General features: G+C 49.7%; 3 protein-coding genes and 1 non-coding gene across 7 annotated transcripts in view; 1 reads left to right on the forward strand and 3 right to left on the reverse strand.

Annotated features, from left to right (window-relative positions):
• Positions 1–630: 630 nt before the first annotated feature.
• On the reverse strand, positions 631–5,837 carry PHB2 (prohibitin 2). Its single transcript, XM_054664046.2, has 8 exons — positions 5,702–5,837; positions 5,481–5,565; positions 4,779–4,858; positions 3,691–3,875; positions 3,172–3,301; positions 2,956–3,059; positions 2,451–2,528; positions 631–1,780 (listed from the first exon to the last, which is right to left on the reverse strand). Exons 1-8 carry the CDS (start codon positions 5,826–5,828, stop codon positions 1,700–1,702), a joined length of 870 nt encoding a protein of 289 aa, XP_054520021.1. The 5' UTR covers positions 5,829–5,837; the 3' UTR covers positions 631–1,699.
• LOC112205182 (small nucleolar RNA U89) lies at positions 2,617–2,886 on the reverse strand. The gene has a single exon (XR_002939026.1). It is a non-coding gene; the product is annotated as a small nucleolar RNA U89 (small nucleolar RNA).
• Positions 5,838–5,964: 127 nt separating the features above from the next.
• Positions 5,965–15,238, forward strand: EMG1 (EMG1 N1-specific pseudouridine methyltransferase). 2 transcript variants are annotated; one of them, XM_003313470.7, is made up of 6 exons: positions 5,965–6,376; positions 9,649–9,750; positions 9,863–10,004; positions 10,401–10,459; positions 10,538–10,687; positions 11,005–15,238. In XM_003313470.7, exons 1-6 carry the CDS (start codon positions 6,209–6,211, stop codon positions 11,116–11,118), a joined length of 735 nt encoding a protein of 244 aa, XP_003313518.1. In that variant the 5' UTR covers positions 5,965–6,208; the 3' UTR covers positions 11,119–15,238. The 2 variants fall into 2 exon arrangements, with proteins under 2 accessions (XP_003313518.1, XP_016778364.1); XM_016922875.4 differs by lacking the exon at positions 10,538–10,687 and having other exon boundaries at positions 6,128–6,376; positions 11,005–11,285.
• LPCAT3 (lysophosphatidylcholine acyltransferase 3) overlaps positions 11,493–18,189 on the reverse strand; it is a 42,590-nt gene continuing 35,893 nt past the window's right edge. The window contains exons 3-13 of one of the 3 annotated variants that reach the window (XR_010147953.1): positions 17,951–18,057; positions 17,086–17,179; positions 16,869–16,906; positions 16,282–16,460; positions 14,774–14,882; positions 13,910–13,996; positions 13,648–13,814; positions 12,906–13,368; positions 12,675–12,833; positions 12,442–12,570; positions 11,493–12,199 (exon numbers count right to left, since the gene is read on the reverse strand). Coding sequence is in view for 2 of the 3 variants with exons in the window: in XM_009424733.4 (XP_009423008.1) it covers positions 12,454–12,570; positions 12,675–13,053; positions 13,648–13,814; positions 13,910–13,996; positions 14,774–14,882; positions 16,282–16,460; positions 16,869–16,906; positions 17,086–17,179; positions 17,951–18,057 (1,277 nt within the window). In the remaining variant the exon portion in view is untranslated. Of the gene's footprint in view, positions 12,200–12,441; positions 12,571–12,674; positions 13,369–13,647; positions 13,815–13,909; positions 13,997–14,773; positions 14,883–16,281; positions 16,461–16,868; positions 16,907–17,085; positions 17,180–17,950; positions 18,058–18,189 lie in introns of all 3 variants that reach the window. The other 2 variants (XM_508979.8, XM_009424733.4) reach the window with 2 other exon arrangements.

The raw sequence follows: 18,189 nt of genomic DNA on the forward strand, positions 1-18,189 counted from the left end.
AGATTCAGGTATAAACGGTGGCTCTGTTTCTCTGGTGCCTGAGATTCGGGAAGGCCTGTCTTGGGAAGATAAGTGTCAGCTTATCTGTGGACTGAACAGACAGGCACCTGTTCTGTTGGCCCCGGAACTGTGGGGATGAAAAGCCCACCTCCCCAGGGGAGGCCTGTTAGCTAGCAGCTCCTCACGCCTGGTGACTGAGAAATGGAGTCTGGGGGGCCTACAGCAGGCCACGCGATCCACTGGGCTTCTGGGCACAGAAGTGCCTTAACAGGCACAGGCAGGCTCCCCACAGCCACAAGGAACCCTGCTACCAAGGAAGCAGCTCCTGTTGGGGTCATCAGATTTTTAATCTGGCTCAGCAAAGCCATGGCTGTCCAGCCTTAAAAAAATGGGTGATGTGGGAGAAATGGAGGGTGGGGTGAAGAGCACAGCTGGGCCGCGAGAACTCAGGGCCAGCCTTCCCAGCTTGGGTCCTGTTTCGGAGCCCAGGCCTTGCTTCCCCTTAGCCGCCCCAGCCAGATTCTTTGGCGCCCCCTGCTGGCACACACAAAGACAGACCCAGGAGCGCATATGTGAACGTGCGCATGCTTGCTGCCAGTTACCCAGTTCATGAACACGTGAAGCCTTGACTTCAGGTTAAGTAATAAAAATTTATTGAGAATTCCTGGGTTGGTGTTTATCTCCTCCCAGCCTTGAGGGAGGGAACAACACTGTAGGAAATCACTGAGAAATCACGCACTGTCCCCAACAGCCCCAGTTAACACAGGGAGGAGGAAAGTAACTCCCCAGAAAAGGGGCTAGTCTTCAGTCTTCCTTAATCCAAGAGGGGTTCAGGGAACCGGTGTGGGGGACCATCGCATGATACTGGGGCGGGGTAGGGCTGTGCTGGACCCCTGGCTGGCTCCTCAAAAACTGGAGAAGCAGATCCACTTCCTCTGGGGGTGGAGTTCTTGGTGACTAGGCTCATTTCTTACCCTTGATGAGGCTGTCACTGTAGAAAAAAAAAGATAGATAATGACATTATTAGGGGACATAAATGTGAGAGGCAGGACACTCTAGGCCATTCCCTCTACGACCCTCCTACCCTGATTGAGGGTTTGTCTTCGGGGAGGTGGGAAAGGGGGTAGGGTAGGAGGCGGGTACTGGGAGAAGGTGGCCTGCAGGACCCCACAGAAGCAGCAACAGCTTACCTTCCCCTGTGGTGCCAGATCGCCAGATGAACAAGAAACAGAGAAGAGAAATGCACATGTTAATTGACAGCTTCAGGCCCCACTCAGCTTTGAACCCTCCTTTGCTCCCAAGAGAAAAGACAAACAGGGTTGACAGCCAGGAATCTCAGGCTCATGAAAGGAGGAGGCATGTTCTTATGGCCACTGCTATTTCTCATCTCCTTTCCTAACATCCCTCCATTCACCAGAGGAGTTTGAGGGCTCTTGAGTAAGAAAACTGAGTATCATCTTTCATCACTTTTTGGTTAGATGAAAACTTTATAATTAAAGTGCTTTTGATGTGAATAATCCTATTTGATCTCATAAAATCAATCCTATGAGATGCAAGATAGAAACTGTCAACCACCCCCTTTTCTAATTTTGGTTCAATGTCTCTGAGCCATATGAATAGCTGTAGCAGGCTCCAGAGCCCAAGCAACCAGACTCAGGTCCCATGTTCTTGGTGATACCCCACAGTGTGGCCACATCTCTCACCTGGTGAAACTTTCATCCTGTAGGTTCAGCACAAGGTTGTCAGCCGTGAGATAGATACGATTCTGTGATGTGGCGATCTACAGGGCAGGAAATAAGACAGATGCTTGCATTAAGCAAAGACCTCAATTCCGACCCCTGCAATTCAGCAGCTACTTAACATGGAACACATGCAGATTAGGGCAGGGGTGCAGCAATGAGTAACACGTGGTTTCTGCTCGCATTTAGGGATCCAGAGCGCTGAGCAGCAGCTATGATTAGAACAAAAGGTCAGGGAACCCAGAGGAATCATTCTTGATAGGAGGAGTATCAGAGAAGCCAATTTTTTATTTATTTATTTTTGAGACGGAGTCTTGCTCTGTTGCTCAGGCTGGAGTGCAGTGGCATGATCTCAGCTCACTGCAACTTCCGCCTCCTGGGTTCAAGTGATTCTCCTGCCTCAGCCTCCTGCGTAGCTGGGAATATAGCTAAACGCCACCACAGCAGGCTCATTATCTTCTGTATTTTTAGTAGAGATGGGGTTTCACCATGTTGGCCAGGCTGGTCTCGAACTCCTGACCTCAGGTGATCCACCCACCTTGGCCTCCCAAAGTGCGGGGATTACATGCGTGAGCCACCGCGCCGGCCAGAGAAGCCAATCTGAGTAGAAACCCGAACAAGCAAGGTTCGAATTTCCTCACCTCAATGTGCCTTAACTGAAAGCACTTTCTCAAGGCAGCCCCATCAGAGACGCTGGGCTGACACACTCACCGTCTTGGAGATATTCTGGGCTGCTCGAATCTTGCGAAGTTTGATGTAGCCAGGGTTCTTGCTCAGTGCTTCTCCAAGGTGAGGAGGGTTAAGGTTCATGCAAGGGCAGGTCTCAATCCCTGGCCCCGTCCTTACCACACTCCCTTGCTGCAGTCCTCCTCTGGGCTGTCAGATCCAAGGTTGCGCTCAGGTGGCTTGTGCCCAGCCCTACCTTGGACCCCACCTGTGGGCCTCCCTGCAGGCTGCTGCCAGGAACTAGGGGCAGCAGCAGAAATGAAGGCAAGGCCACCAATGCTATTGATCTGGCCTTACAGTGGGGAGTCATGGCTCAGGTACTACCACTAAGATTTCAGATCTCATCTGTAGTCCCCACCCCCAACAAGGAGCCAAGGGCCAGAGAGCACGGAGTCGCATTCGCCTTAGTCTCATCAGCCTGCCCATGAAGGAGGATGGGGAACTCAGGTGCCCTAGGGGCTGGGCTGAGATCTCTCCAGCAGAAGGATATCATCTTGGCAGCCTCGGCCTCACCCTCGGCCTGCACAATCTTCTGCCGCTGTTCCTGCTTTGCTTTTTCTACCAAGAATTGGGCCCGCTGGGCCTCCTGCTGGGCTGTGGTGGGAGAGAGTCAGGGAGACCCTGTCCTGGGTCAGGAGCCCCACCCATGGAATCTTTCCTCCTCCTGCATCTCAGAAGCCCTCACCCCACGGCTCTTGCGACTCACCCACTTGTTTGGCTTCTACAGCAGCTGTGTACTCTCGGCTAAAGCTCAGCTCTGTGATGGCCACATCATCCAGGATGAGGCTGAAGTCCTTGGCCCTCTCTGTCAGCTCCCGGCGGATCAACAGGGATACCTGAGGGCAGGGGTGAAGAGGGGAAGGGAGGGGTGGTTCGAGGGGACTGGGGAACTGAAAGGAAGGTTGCGACCCCTAACCTTTCACTCTCAATACAACATGCACTGCCTTAGCTTCCTGTCAGGCAAACCTGTAACATAAGCCTCTCTGCTCAAAGAGGTGCAGGAAAAGCCAAGACTTGGCCATTTTCCTCTGTGCTTCCTAACACCGAGTGCTATTGAGTTCTAATGCTGGCTCTCCTTATTTCACAGTGGCAATTAGCACAGCTTTTAGGTGGAAATGGCACTAGGGTGACAATGCTTTTCTAATAAGCTGCCTTTCCTAATTCCCAATACTCTGGGCCTAGGAAGGAAAGGCTGACACCACGCAGATGGTGGTGGGAGTCAGACCTGGGCCCGCTGGGTGATCAGCTGTGAGGCATTGAACTTGGCCACCACACTCTTGAGCACCTCGTTGACAATGGACGGCAACACTCGTTCCTCGTAGTCCAGCCCTAGGCGCTGGTACATGCTAGGAAGCTCCTGAGCATTGGGTCGAGACAACACTCGCAGGGAGATATTCACCATCTGTAGGTCTGAGATTGAGGTCAGCAGTGGCTGGTCAAGGCCAAACACCCTTTCCCAAGCATTTTCTCCTTCATGTTCCTCCCTGTATGCCCTGTGCAATGGTGTACAGCCTGGCACTACCCTGGGGGGAGGAGAGTTAATCAGGCTGACAAGGAAGACAAGACGCAGCATAGGTGAAATGCACCCTCACCCACTGTGAAGCCTTGAACTGCAAACCCCGTCACCAGCAGAGCTGACTACTCTTTCCCCCTCTGTACTCTGTGCAACCTCTAACGTGGGCGCTTTCGTGCTGTACCGTAATCATGTCTCCTGTAAGGACCTGGGGGACAAGAATTTTGTTTAATGAATCTTTTATTCCCAGGGCCCAGTCTAGTAAATGAATAAGCGACCTGCACTAGGTATAGCACAAAGAAGTACATTACAGGTTACAGGTGAGCGACCTGACCCAGGGTGTATATGTGTGCGTGGGTGGGGAGGAGGAAGAGGTCTGGGGAACTCTAAGGCACGGCTTTTATGTATGGTCTAGAAGGAGAGAACAGGTGAACTAGTCAAGCGTAGGGACAAACTTCTCCAGAACAGAGTGTACTAGTGGATGTAACTGTAGATATAGTAAGTAAAGCAGTTAGAAAAAAAAAGGCTTTAAAACAAAGCTTTGATCTAGGCAGTGAATAAGACAAGGGACAAACAATACTCTTATTGAATACACGTCAGGGAGGAGACAGTAAAAAGCACGCAAACACGGTGTGTTCAGAATGTGCTGCTTTGACCGCAGGAGGCAGGTATTTTTGTTACAGGTCTTGCAGATGTGGAAAGAGGCCTAAAGGCCTGACACTACCATATTCCCCTGGGGTTTCTTGCCAGCTCCCCTGATCATCCCACCTGCCATGTGATTACCAAGTGCTCAGACCTACCTTTGGAGCCTGTAGGGGAGGAGATTTTTCGAGGTCTGGCCCGAATGTCATAGATAATGGGGTACTGGAACCAAGGGATCCTGGAGAGGACAGGGATAGGTATTAAGAGGCTGCAGTTTCGGCCGGGCGCGGTGGCTCACGCCTATAATCCCAGCACTTTGGGAAGCTGAGGCGGGCGGATCATTTGAGGTCAGGAGTTCGAGACCAGCTTGATCTACATAGTGAAACCCCGTCTCTATTAAAATACAAAAATTAGCCGGGCGTGGTGGCGGGCGCCTGTAATCCCAGCTACTCGTGAGGCTGAGGCAGGAGAATCGCTTGAAATGAGGAGGCGGAGGTTGCAGTGAGCCGAGATCGCGCCACTGCACTCCAGCCTGGGCGACAGAGCAAGACTCCCTCTCCAAAAAAAAAAAAAAAAAGAAAAGGCCGCAGTTTTACTAGCCTTGCCCAGTTTCCCCTCACCACGCGTTTTTTGGCCTGCTCCTCTCCACGACTACAGACAAGGAGAGATTCTCTTGTCCCTTTGGAAAACAACAGTTTGTATGCTGCTGGAGGTTCGCGCAGCACCCACTATCCTAGGGGCAGGGATGAGGAGGGTGGGAAAAGAGCAGCGTTCAATCCTGTTGCACGTCCGACTATAGCCACTGCTGGGTCGGCGTCAAGGGTGAAAGGTCAGGGTCAGCAGGCTCTGCCCGCCATTACCTGAAGTGAAGGCCCTCGGCCAGGATAGTGTCCTGCTGCACTCCACCGATCCGATTGAAGAAGATGGCTCTGTGCCCGCCTTCCACTGTGGGGAGATGGGTGGTGATCAGGCCAGGCCGCTGCTCAGAGGAAATGCTAGGCTCGTGGAGGGGCGCGGGGACAGGGCAAGGGGTTTGGGGGAGGGACTGGAAGCGTCCGGCGAGCGGGCGGAGGTTGCTCACCGGTGAACACAGATTCGCGCACACCGTAGGCCACGGCGCCGGCCCCCAGCAACAGCTTCAGGGCCGTGCCCATGCCCCGGGGCCCGGCGGGCAGCCGCCCCGCCAAGTCCTTCAAGTTCTGGGCCATGTCTGATCTCGAGGCCGGCGGCACCGGAGGTCAGAAGGGGGTGCCGGCCCACCTCTACCCCGCTCCGGCTTAGGTACTGCACCCTTCACACGAGGGTTCGGGCCCGTAAGGCTGGCGAAAGAAAGGGCAGCGGAAGTGCGCTCCCTTTAAAACCCTCCCCCTTAGCCCACTACGGACCCGAACTTCGCGCACAGGAATCGCGCATACGGAAGTCCCGCCCCTTTCTGGAAGGCTGCCCTCCCAGGGAGGGCAGCGCAAGACAGCAAGTCATCTCCATTTCCTAGCCCACTTTCAAAATGGCAGCCGGAAGGAAATTTGTGATTAGAAGCCGCGCTGTTCTTATTTAAGAGCGTTAGCGCAACTTCCGGTATTTTTGCAAGATGGCCGCGCCCAGTGGTGGATTCAAGCCTCGTGAACGAAGCGGCGGGGAGCAGGCACAGGACTGGGATGCTCTGCCACCCAAGCGGCCCCGACTAGGGGCAGGAAACAAGATCGGAGGCCGTAGGCTTATTGTGGTGCTGGAAGGGGCCAGTCTGGAGACAGTCAAGGTAGTTTGGGACAGGAAGTGGAGAAGTAGTAAATCGATAGGTTGGGACTCCGTGGAAAGAGGGTAAGGGGCCCAGAGTGGATGTAGAAAGCAGAGAGGGGTGAAAGATGCTTTTGAAGGAAGGTGGCTTGGTTGGCTTTGCGTTGATTTGACATCCTGGGATGGTAGTACTCATTTTTCTTTCTTTTTTTTTTTTTTTTTTTTGAGACGGAGTCTCGCTCTGTCGCCCAGGCTGGAGTGCAGTTGCGCGACCTCGGCTCACTGCAACCTCTGCCTCCCGGCTTCAAACAGTTCTCCTGACTCAGCCTCTGGAGTAGCTGGGACTACAGGCACGTGCCACCACGCCCGGCTAATTTTTTTGTATTTTTAGTTCAGATGGGGTTTCACCATGTTGGCCACGCTGGTCTCGAACTCCTGACCTCAAGTGATCCGCCCGCCTCGGCCTCCCAAAGTGTTGGGATTAGAGGCGTGAGCCACTGTGCCCGGCCGGTAGTACTCATTTTCTTTTGCTCTTTTCGAATGATATTCTAGCCCTCACCTCCTTGCTTCCAATTGGTTTACCAGGATTCTGTGGTATAGTAGTCTAAGCAGAGGAAAGTTTCATTCCTTGCGTCATTCCACATCCCAAGACAAGTTACTGGGCAGATGAGAAAGGTAGTTATGTAGCCTAGTCCGCCCACACTTTTTGTAAGGGCTTCGTGTTTCAATTCATTAGTGTCCATAGTCACCTCTCTCTAATATCCACCTATGATACACTGTCCAGACCTGGTTATTATTTAAAACTTTTACATCTGCATTTTTATCTATCATTCATCTCTTTCCCCACATGTAATAGAACCAGCAGTTCTCTATCTTAAAGCCTTGGGCAGTGTTCTTCCTCCTCCTTTCTCTTACCCGTTAGAACTAATTGAATAGGCCCAGAAGAAATCGCATTGGTTTAGAAGTCAGGCCAGGATTTTAATCTTCGTTCTAAATACACTTTTTTTTTTTTTTTTTTTTTTTGAGATAGAGTCTCAGTCTCTACCAGGCTGGAGTGCAGTGGCACGATCTTGGCTCACTGCAGCCTCCGCCTCCCGGGTTCAATCGATTCTCCTGCCTCAGCCTCCAGAGTAGCTGGGATTACAGGCCTGCGCCTGTAATCTATTAAAAGAATAGAAAACATGATTATATCCTACTAATGGGTTGAAACTGTATTATTCATTCAAGAAGGTTTTTTTCTTCTATAACTAAGGGTGTCTCATGGACTTAGTTCTTGGTCATTTGTTCTTTGTGCTCTCTGTGACATTACTTCAACTATTCAATTTCAAAATCTACATCCCTTTTTTCGCAGACTTTTTGGAGCCATATATCTCAAGAATGTTGCTAGACATATACATTCCAGTGATACATAAAAACTTAGCCTTCCAAAACTTGTATTTGTATATAACAGTTTGTTTTTAGACTTTTTACTGACCACCCTAATGCTCCTTGGGACTCCAAATTGCAACTTGGAATTATTTCTTTTAGCTGCTACAGATGTAGTCCACTTCTTTAACATCAAACTTCTGATGTCTTTTCCAGTGTACAGAGAGTTGTTAGGATAGTGTCTGTCAGTCATTCCCATCCTGCTCTGCTTACTCCAGAATTATTTTTGGCTTTGTGCTTGATACATTAGGATTCTGTGGTTTACAAAGCAGCTTCATATATAATCACTGCCCTTCAGTGTCTCAGCTCCCAATTTTCCTCAAAATTTCCTTTCTTTGTTTCCACTTTTTCTTTTTTGTTTCTTTTTTGAGATAGGGTCTTGCTCTGTTGCCTGGGCAACAGAGTGCAGTGGTGTGATGGTTCACTGCAGCCTTTACTTCCCTGGCTCAAGCAGTCCTCCCACCTCATCCTCCTGAGTAACTGGGACTGCCAGCAAATGGCACTGCGCCTGGCTAATTTTTTTTTTTTTTTTTTTTTGTGAGACAGGGTCCCACCGTGTTGCCCAGGCCAGTCTCAAATTCCTGGGCTCAAGTGATCCTTCCGCCTCGGCCTCCTAAAGTGTTGGGATCACAGGCATAAGCCACCACACCTGGCTACTTTGTCTTGATTCCATCTGTACCTTTGCTCATGCCAGTCTTTCTTTTTTCTTTTTTTTGAGACAGGGTCTTGCTCTGTCACCCAGGCTGGAGTGCAATGGTACAGTCTTGGCTCACTGCAGTCTCTGTCTCCCGGGCTCAAGCCATCCTCCCACCTTAGCCTCCCAAGTAGCTAGGACTACAGGCATGTGCCACCATGCCCAGCTAATTTTTGTATTTTTAGTAGAGGTGGGGTTTCGCCATGTTGCCCAGGCTGGTCTTGAACTCCTGACCTTAAGTGATTTGCCTGCCTTGGCCTCCCAGAGTGCTGGGATTACAGCCGTGAGCCACTGCATCTGCCCCCATGCCTGTCTTAAAACTGGGAATAACCCCTCTTCATTTTACTTCTGAGAGTTTTCTTTGATTAAACTGCCTCCTGCATCATTAGTTTTCACATTTCTTTTTTTTGAGATGGGAGTCTCGCTCTGTTGCCCGGGCTGGAGTGCAGTGGCGCTGCAAGCTCCGCCTCCTGGGTTCATGCCATTCTCCTGCCTCTGCCTCCCAAGTAGCTGGGACTACAGGTGCCTGCCACCATGCCCGGCTAATTTTTTATATTTTTAGTAGAGATGGGGTTTCACCGTGTTAGCCACGATGGTCTCAATCTCCTGACCTTGTGATCTGCCCGCCTCGGCCTCCCAAAGTGCTGGGATTACAGGCGTGAGCCACCGCGCCTGGCCTTCACATTTCTTGTTCAGATTTGCAGCACTTCACTTAGTGCATGTTTGGTGTACGCAAACTGAGGGTGGTGACTCGATATTTTGCACAGTACCTACTTACTGCTCCTGTAATAAACACAGCATTCAACCTTGCTAACTACTAACTCTTGCCTAGTTCCAGGATGTCTCATTGGCCTTGCCTAACAGCCACAGGTTTTTAAATTAAATCCAGTGTATTAGTAGATAATGTGAAGTCACAGGTTGTGCCCTTCCTCCTGTTTCCCTCTAACACCATTTACTGGGGAGTGCAAATAAGGCTGCACAGTAACCCCCCGAAGGGCTTGCTGGGCTCCACCTCCAGTGTTTCTGGTTTAGTAGGTCTAGGGTGGGCCTGAGAATTTGCCTAACAAGTTTCCAGGTGCAGCTGCTGCTGGTAGTTTGGGGACCACACTTGAAGAACCACGGGGCTAGGTAACAGAAGCTTATGCTGTTCTTTTGTCATGTTCCCTGTTCTTCAGGTAGGGAAGACATATGAGCTACTCAACTGTGACAAGCACAAGTCTATATTGTTGAAGAATGGACGGGACCCTGGGGAAGTGCGGCCAGACATCACCCACCAGGTAACTCCAGGGACAGTGCTCACAACCCTTTTGAGCCTCTGTATGGAAGGGTTGGCAGCTGAGTGCTGCCTCTCTTCAGCCTTAACCATGCCTTGGTTTCTGCTTTGCTCAGAGTTTGCTGATGCTGATGGATAGTCCCCTGAACCGAGCTGGCTTGCTACAGGTTTATATCCATACACAGAAGAATGTTCTGATTGAAGTGAATCCCCAGACCCGAATTCCCAGAACCTTTGACCGCTTTTGTGGCCTCATGGGTAAGAAGCCTTAGAACAAAGTTAGAATGAACTTGTCAGTAGGGAAGAAGGGAGGAAGAGGAAAAGGGAGAACTAAATGTGGGATTTTTAAGCAAGGAAATGGGAGAACATCATGATTAATACCAGGACAAGGACTGTTATTATTTTTCTATGTTTGTGGAAACTCCACTCCTGTTCTTGCAGTAGCTTCCTGGCTGAGTGAAAGAGGGAGTCTGAACCCATCACTGTACAGCTAGCCATATGCTTGGCAACTGTTTGTTCCTAACATTTCAGGAGTCCAGTCTAGATATAAACCACACAGGGAACTCATCTTATCCATGGGGTTTTCCTTGTTAGATGACTGGACAGAAGGACCGTGGTCTCCATCTAGCTCTGAACTCTTTTTCCCCCTTCTAGTTCAACTTTTACACAAGCTCAGTGTTCGAGCAGCTGATGGCCCCCAGAAGCTTTTGAAGGTGAGGTATTGAAACCTGTTAGTTGAAGGCTGGTTCTGGGAATGTTTCTGGGGCTGACTTTTCTCTTTTTTACTTTAGGTAATTAAGAATCCAGTATCAGATCACTTTCCAGTTGGATGTATGAAAGTTGGCACTTCTTTTTCCATCCCGGTTGTCAGTGATGTGCGTGAGCTGGTGCCCAGCAGTGATCCTATTGTTTTTGTGGTAGGGGCCTTTGCCCATGGCAAGGTAAGGTCTGGGCTCAACCCTGAAATTCTTGGTAGAGCTGAACTTAGTATAGAATTCCCAGAGCAGCAGGCATTTTAACAATGCTTACAATGAGCTAGAAGACACATGACAGTTCCACACCCTGCCCCAGGGCACATCCTTTGAGGACTGCTGCCATAATTGGAAGTCACAGTTAGGACCTTCTTCATCCTTTGTAGGGATTTGATATTCAACAGCACAGCTGAAATACTAGCTCAGCCATAGTTTTCCTGCCCTGAAGAAGGGTTGAAACAGCTACTGAGTGACAGAGTTGGCTGACAAAACTGTTCTTTTCTTAGGTCAGTGTGGAGTATACAGAGAAGATGGTGTCCATCAGTAACTACCCCCTTTCTGCTGCCCTCACCTGTGCAAAACTTACCACAGCCTTTGAGGAAGTATGGGGGGTCATTTGACAGTAGTAGAACCGTTCTGAAACCAGAAACTGTTGATGTCACATCCTTTGACCCTGGTCTGAGCTGACTGCTGGAAGATGATCTTTCTGCACTGAGACTGTGGAGTTTGGGGAAGCCAAGGCTGTACATTTGCTTTTTGTTTATCCTATGAATACTGTTCTTGCAAACCTGGTTGTTTTGGGGTTCCTAAAGTATCCAATGGTGTAAAACTGTTTGTTCCCCGGGACTTCAGGGACAGATATGAGGTTACAGAGTTTGCAGTTTGGTTCCATGCTTTGAAGGCAGGCTTTAGCTCCCAGATTCCCATGTGCTAAAGGAGAGAACCCTGATGATGGAGAAGAACTGTGAAAGAGAGCAGTCAGGAATGCTAGTGGTGAAAAACTGAACAAACAGAAGTGATTTTATCTAATACAGTTCCAAGGTAGAAAAAGTGGAGCAGGCAGGGCCTTGCACCCCTCTCCACCCCCCCATGGGGGGGGTGGTGGTAGCGGCACATACACAATCATAGTAAATTGGCAGAAGAAAAACACAATAGATTCCTGGCTAGATGGGGAGAGATAAGGCAATGTGCATGGGGGAATCAGAGGGGAGATGTGAGCCCCTCTGCTCCTCCCACAAGAGTTTCCCCTTTGGGCTGGGCACGGTGGCTCACGCCTGTAATCCCAGCACTTTGGGAGGCGGAGGCGGGTGGATCACTTGCGGTCAGGAGTTCGAGACCAGCCTGGCCAACGTGGTGAAATCCCGTTTCTACTGAAAATACAAAAATTAGCTGGGCATGGTGGCGTGCCTGTATTCCCAGCTACTTGGGAGGCTGAGGCAGGAAAATCACTTGAACCCGGGAGGTGGAGGTTGCGGTGAGCTGAGATCGTGCCACTGCATTCCAGCGTGGGTGACAAAGCAAGACTCCTTCTCCAAAAAAAAGTTTCCCCTTTGGCCCCAAATGAAGACTTGGCTGGCAGCAGAGGCACAGCTGGAAGCATCGATCTTCCACCTCCCTGGCTTTTCCATTCTCTGCTCTGGGGCAAAGGAGTGCTGTGAAAAGGGAGACAAGTAGTTTCTGCACCAGTCCTGCATAGGCCACCTGCAAGACAAGACGAGTTTGGAAGGCTGGTTAGTTACTCCTGTAATTCCTGGTCTGTAGCCCTTCCAGATGTTTCCTAGCATGCCTCAATAAGTCACAGTAGTCATTGCCCATACTGTGTTCCTTAGTAGCCAGGCTAATCCTTGGAATTCACCCCAGATTTCTAATACTATTGTTTTTTTCCAGTCTGTTGCTCTATTCTGTAACCTGGTGGTAGTTTTAGTTTAGCTGTATTAACTTACCAGGGAAATGGATTATTCCATCTTCTTTAACTTCTCTTTCCTTGGCACCATTGCTTTGTGAATATAAGGCAATATGAATAGTAGGCTCAAGAAGAAGATGTGGCCAAGGAAATAGATGGATTTATACACCTGTGGAGAGAGAGGCCACTAAGGTAGACAGGCCTGGAGTGTCCTTTGCAACCTTTGAGGTTGCGGTGAGTCCCTCCCAGTCTCACAAGCAGGCCTTCACTTGCCTTAAGCCATTTGTCCCACGTGAAGAGGCAGAAGGCAGTCATGGAGTAACCCATGAAGAGCCAGTGGATGGTCTGTTGCACCAAATAGTAGAAGGGCTGGAGGACAGTAATGGCGGCCAGCTTGCTCAGGGTGGGGCTCTCTTGAATGAGCCTGGCAGCCTGGGGAGGGAGGAGGAGCTCATCAGCATCTTGTCCCTTATATTCCCCTTCACCCCCACCCTGGAGGCCTACCTGTCTTTCCACAATAACAATGAGGAATTCCATCTGGAAGCAGACCAGGTATCCTGAGTGCAGGCCGTGCCAGAGGGCCAGGAATAGCAACGAGAGACCCTGAGAGAGTTCTTTATTTCCAAGGAACTTGAGTCGTTTGAAGATGTAGCTGGAGAAAAGGGTGGGTGGGGCGACCCTCAAACTGACTGGTCCTTGCATCCCGCCACCTGCCTCTGGGTCCTCACCCTGAGGATTGGAGTGGAGTGCTGGTGGGCTCCCACGTGTAGCCCCCAGAGGGTTCAGGAGGCAGTGCTGACTGATTACTTTTAGAGATGGAAAGCAGACCCAAGGCGGAGCTGGAGACCGTGTGCGCACGAGCCACTTGGTTCAGCAGCAGTGACTGAGGCTGATGCTGAGTTCAGTGGTGAACCAGACACTCTACTCAAGCTGCCCACACTCTAGTGGTGGGGACAAACAAGTAAAGCTGTTGATAAACAGGGCAGTGGAGGACATAAGTCCATTGGCAGAGCTGGAGTAACACCCAGGTCTTAACGCATTTTTATATCTTGCCTTTTTTTCAAATATGACAGTAATGGTTTTTTTGCGGGGGGGTATAGGTGGGGGTCAAAGTCATTGTGAGCGACAGGGGGTTCTGCCCAGGTGGGAAAGACACATAGGGGTGACATGGTACACCCCTGCCCTCCCATCTGGGAAGACAGTGGAAGGAAGGAACCAGGGTCCAGGCTCCCCACCAGCAGCTCACCGGGCCACCCAGGCGTTGGTGTTGATGTTGAATGAGGCAATGGTGCCAGTGAAGCGGGGGTTTGTTTCAAAGAGCCACACCTTCATGTTGGCACAGGCATCCCACTTTGCCTTGCCCTTTTCTTCAAAGCCATTGAAGCCCAGGCCCGTCAAAATGCATACTCCTTCCTGAGAGGGAATAGCTCAGTTAGGGCTCTTGCCACTCCCCACACCAGCCCCGATGGCTTGTCTAAATAGGACCCTGTTTCAACTTTTCTACTTACTGTGACCAGCCAACAGGTGACATATTTGTACAGCACAAACTTGCCCCAGATCAGCATGTACATGCAGCGGAACCAGAAGGGGTGGTTCTTGAGGGAAGAAAGCACAGTGCATTAGGGATATCGCATGACTAGGCAGTTTCAGCACTCTTCCTTTTCACACTTGTGGCTGGCTACTTCATACCTGCCTGAGTCCTGCTGCCAGATGCCCTCAATAGTCTGGCCTGATTGCCTTCACAATAGGCGGAGAGGAATAAGCAGAGGGCCTGGAGAATATTCATTCACCTTTCCCTTGGAGAGCCTCAAGGGCAGCACTGTATTTAACTTCTCTACTGTTTGCCTTCGTTGGCAAAGTGTTTGGAATGAGCATTTGGAATGTTAAGTACAGAGGGGCCCATATTGGATTTTAATTTAAGGAGATAAACCTGCCCAGAATTACTGAACTGTTTTCAAGACTTTCAGCTGGGCAGGAGCAAAAGCCAGCACTTCCCCCCTTCCTTTGGTTTCTGAATTCCCTAGAAGTGCCCAAATATATCAGTCAAGAGAAGAAAATAGGATGGAGAATCAGAAGCTGCTGTGCTCTGAGGGGTCACGTGGATGTGATAAGGCAAGCTAGGAGCGGCTCCTAGAGAAGGCAAGGGGTGCTAAATGTGCACCTGGCACAGCCCTGTGCCCGCGAAGGTTGTTCAGTGCTGGCTGATGAACATGTCCTAGCACGGCTGGCATTGACAACTCACAGATCTAGAGCAAAACCAACATGCACTTGTAGATGATATTTCCTACTTCTCTGCTATCTATAGGGATCCTTGCCTGTCCATTTTCTAGCTCTGGTGCAGTCATGCTGCTGCTGCTTTAGTAGACACTCACGTCATAGTCTTCAGTGAGGAGATAGTCTTCTGTGATGTGGGGGCTGAGCAGTGTGTAGCCCACTAGGTAGAAAAGGCCCAGACTCAGGCGCTTGAGAGCAGGAATGATGCTGGAAAGGAACGAGTGAAGTTCCTGGTCACAGAGAGCAGAGACTATTCCCTTCACCCTCTGACCTTCAGTTATGGAGAGGAGTGTTTAGGGGTGTGGTTGTCTACCTGGAATGGGATGAGAAGCTCTGCTGCCCAAAGTGTTTCCTGTTTCAGGGAAAGATTTCTATGGCTGGCTATGAGGAATGGGGACTGCAAACCTCTAAGAGTTGTAGGAAAGTCAGGGCAGCAGACAGTGGACCAGTCTTGTGTTTACCCCTCAGGGATGCTACTGATCTCAAGGTCTTGCCAGGCCTCACAATCTCCATTGGGACTGAAAACCCAGTGGAGGTAAGATAATAAAAATAACCTCTTTGAATCTGCTCCTTCATTTCTTGGTTGAATTGATGCTGAAACACAGGATGGACAAGTTCTCAGTGAAGGAATTCTTCTGGCAATTAAACTTTTTTTTTTTTTTTTACCATTTAAATTTTTATTTTCTAGAGTCAGGGCCTTGCTCTGCCACTCTGGCTAGAGTACAGAGGCATAGTCATTGCTTGCTGTGGCCTTGAACTCCTGGGCTCAAGCGATCCCCTTGCCTTGGCCACCTGAGTAGCTGGGACTATAGGCATGTACCATCTTGCCTGGATACTTTTTTTTTTGTAGAGATGGGGTCTCACTATGTTGCCCAGGCTGGTCTTGAACTCCTGGCCTCCAGTGATCCTCCTGCCTTGGCCTCCCAGAGCGTTGGCATTACAGGCATGAGCCACTGTGCCCTCCTGCATTTCCTACTGATAAATATTTTTGAGACAGGATTTTGCTATGTCGCCCAGAATGGAGTGCAGTGGTGTGATCAAAGCTCACTGCAGCCTTGACCCACCTCCCCTGGGCTCAAGCAATTCTCCCACTTCAGCCTCCTATGTAGCTTGGACTACAGATGCATGCCACTATGCCTGATAATTTTTGTATTTTTTTGTAGAGACAGAGTCTCTCTATGTTGCCAGGCTGGTCTAGAACTCATGGGCTCAAGTGATCCTCCCACCTCGGCCTCCCAAAGTGCTGGGATTATAGAGGTGAAACCACTGTGCCCAGCCTCTATCTACCTACCTACCTATCAATCATAAATATATTTCATATATACATGAAAATAGGCTTTAAAGGCAGAAATGTGACTGGTTCAGGCAAAATCCTGTGGCATAAATGTGGATTTTTATGTTTGTACTAGTGTTAGAATGGATAACTGGAAGAACCCTAAACTAAAAAGGGCCCACTCCTGGCACAGAGTGCCTGTTACAACAGTCCAGGGCCTGCATGACTCAGGTCTCTATGCCAGGGTCATGCTGGAGAATGCAGCTTTCAGAAGAGTCACTTCAGAGTGAGTGAAATACCTACACGAACATCTGGACCAAGAGGGGCAATTACCTGTTTGGTATCTTTCCTGGTATGTCAGTCAGCTCTCCCTGCACCAGCTTCATGTAGTGATTCATTGAGAACTGGGGCCCTACCAAGAAGGCCCCATAGAAGTAGGAGAAACCAGCAACTTCCAGCAGGGAAGGAACACCACGTATGGCATATTTCTGTTGCTCAGAGGACAAGGAATTCTATGCCAAGAAGAGAATGCATGGTTCAGGATAGCCTTGAATCTCCCCACAAGAGCCACTTTGAGTGTTCCCCACCTGTGTGTCCCACTGACTGGGGTTCTTCAAATAGCCTTCTCTTTGGGGGATGACAAATAGTTGCTTCTGTGGAAATGCGTATGTGTGTGCATAGCTGGCTGTTGCTGCTTTAGCAAATGCCTTGCTGGCATTGATCTCTGGACTTTGTGTAAGAGCTGGATCCTGGGCAAATTAGATTTGTTGATCCTTGCTCAGTGCTATCTGAAAGGGAGATTGCACAGGCTGGGGAATGAGGGAGAGGCTCCGCTCTGGAATTTGGGTTCAGTCTTTTGTTAACTTTTTTCTTCCCTTTCATTAAGTCTTGAACCTCTCTGCGGATGAATGGGTACTTACCTGATCTTTCCCTCCGTCAAAGTAGTCAACAGCCAAACCTGAGCAGAGAGAGAACGGGTGGGTAGGGTGGTGGGAGAGGACACTGAGGATGTGGCCTGTAGACTGAGTGCAGCCAGAAGTGTATGGCGGGGGGCGGGGGGGGTGGTGCCGAGGAAGTTTTTAGTGAGATGGGGGAGGGACCTACATGTAAGGAAGGCAGGCAGTGACCATCACTCACCAATCAGCTTCAAAGTCAGAACACAATGTGGCATTGTCCACTTGATATCGTAGTTGCCGGTGGCAGTGTAATAGTATCCAGCCAGAAGGTAGGCCTAGGAGAGGCAGAAGTATTTATTCTAGCATCACTACTATTTCTTCTCCCTGCTCTGAAATTCAATATTCTCTTTCCTTTTTCCTTTCTCCTCATCCCATCATTAAAAGCCTTAATAAATTCCTACAAATGGAGGTGCTGAAAACCTGTAATGGGAAGAGTGTTGCTCAAGGCTTCTTGGCAAAATGAGGGCTAAACTGAGATGAGAATTTAGATGCTGGGACCACAGGTGCATGCCACCCCACCCGGCTAATTTTTAATTTTTTTTGTTTCACCATGTTGCCCAGGCTGGAGGGCTAATTTTTATATTTTTTTTGTAGAGATGGGGTTTCACCATGTTGCCCAGGTTAGTCTCAAACTCCTGGGCTCAAGCAATCTGACTGCCTTGGCCTCCCAAGGTGCTGGGATTACAGGTGTGAGCCACTTTGCCTGGCCTAGGCTTAGGTTCTTTAACTCATTCTAAGTTGCTTTTCTCTCTTGCCTTGAAGTGACTCTGCTCCTGGATAGTGGGTTAAACCAAAGAGCCTAATGGCACAGTATGCAAAGGGTTAGCTGGTGGCCCTTCCTTGAGGCAGGCAAAGAGTTACCATTACAATCTGTGGATGGAACACTTGGGCCTGTGATAAGCCACCTACCTGAAGTCATACTGCTAAGTGCTGGGAGAGGGGTTAGAAATTAGGTCTGCTAATTTCTATACCACAGTCCCCTGCCTACCCCTGTCCCCTGAACCGCTGTCAGCTGTAGCCTGAGCTGCTAAGGGAAAGACGTTTACCATCTGGAAGCAAAAGGTAGTGAGGACGGCAGTGATGGTGCGGCCCATTAGTCGAAGGATGAGGAACTGAAGCACAATACATAGCAGGGAGTGGTAGAGCTGGTTTCCTGGATGCAAGAAGAGAGAATTTAGCCTGGTTTTTACACTCCCACCCGTCCTGAGACTTCCAATCACAACGTAATATATAAAGAAAAAATGTTGGCATCAGGATCTTTTTTTTCAGAATAACCTCATGTTTT

Source organism: Pan troglodytes, chromosome 10, assembly GCF_028858775.2.
Source record: "Pan troglodytes isolate AG18354 chromosome 10, NHGRI_mPanTro3-v2.0_pri, whole genome shotgun sequence".
Lineage (NCBI taxonomy): Eukaryota > Metazoa > Chordata > Mammalia > Primates > Hominidae > Pan > Pan troglodytes.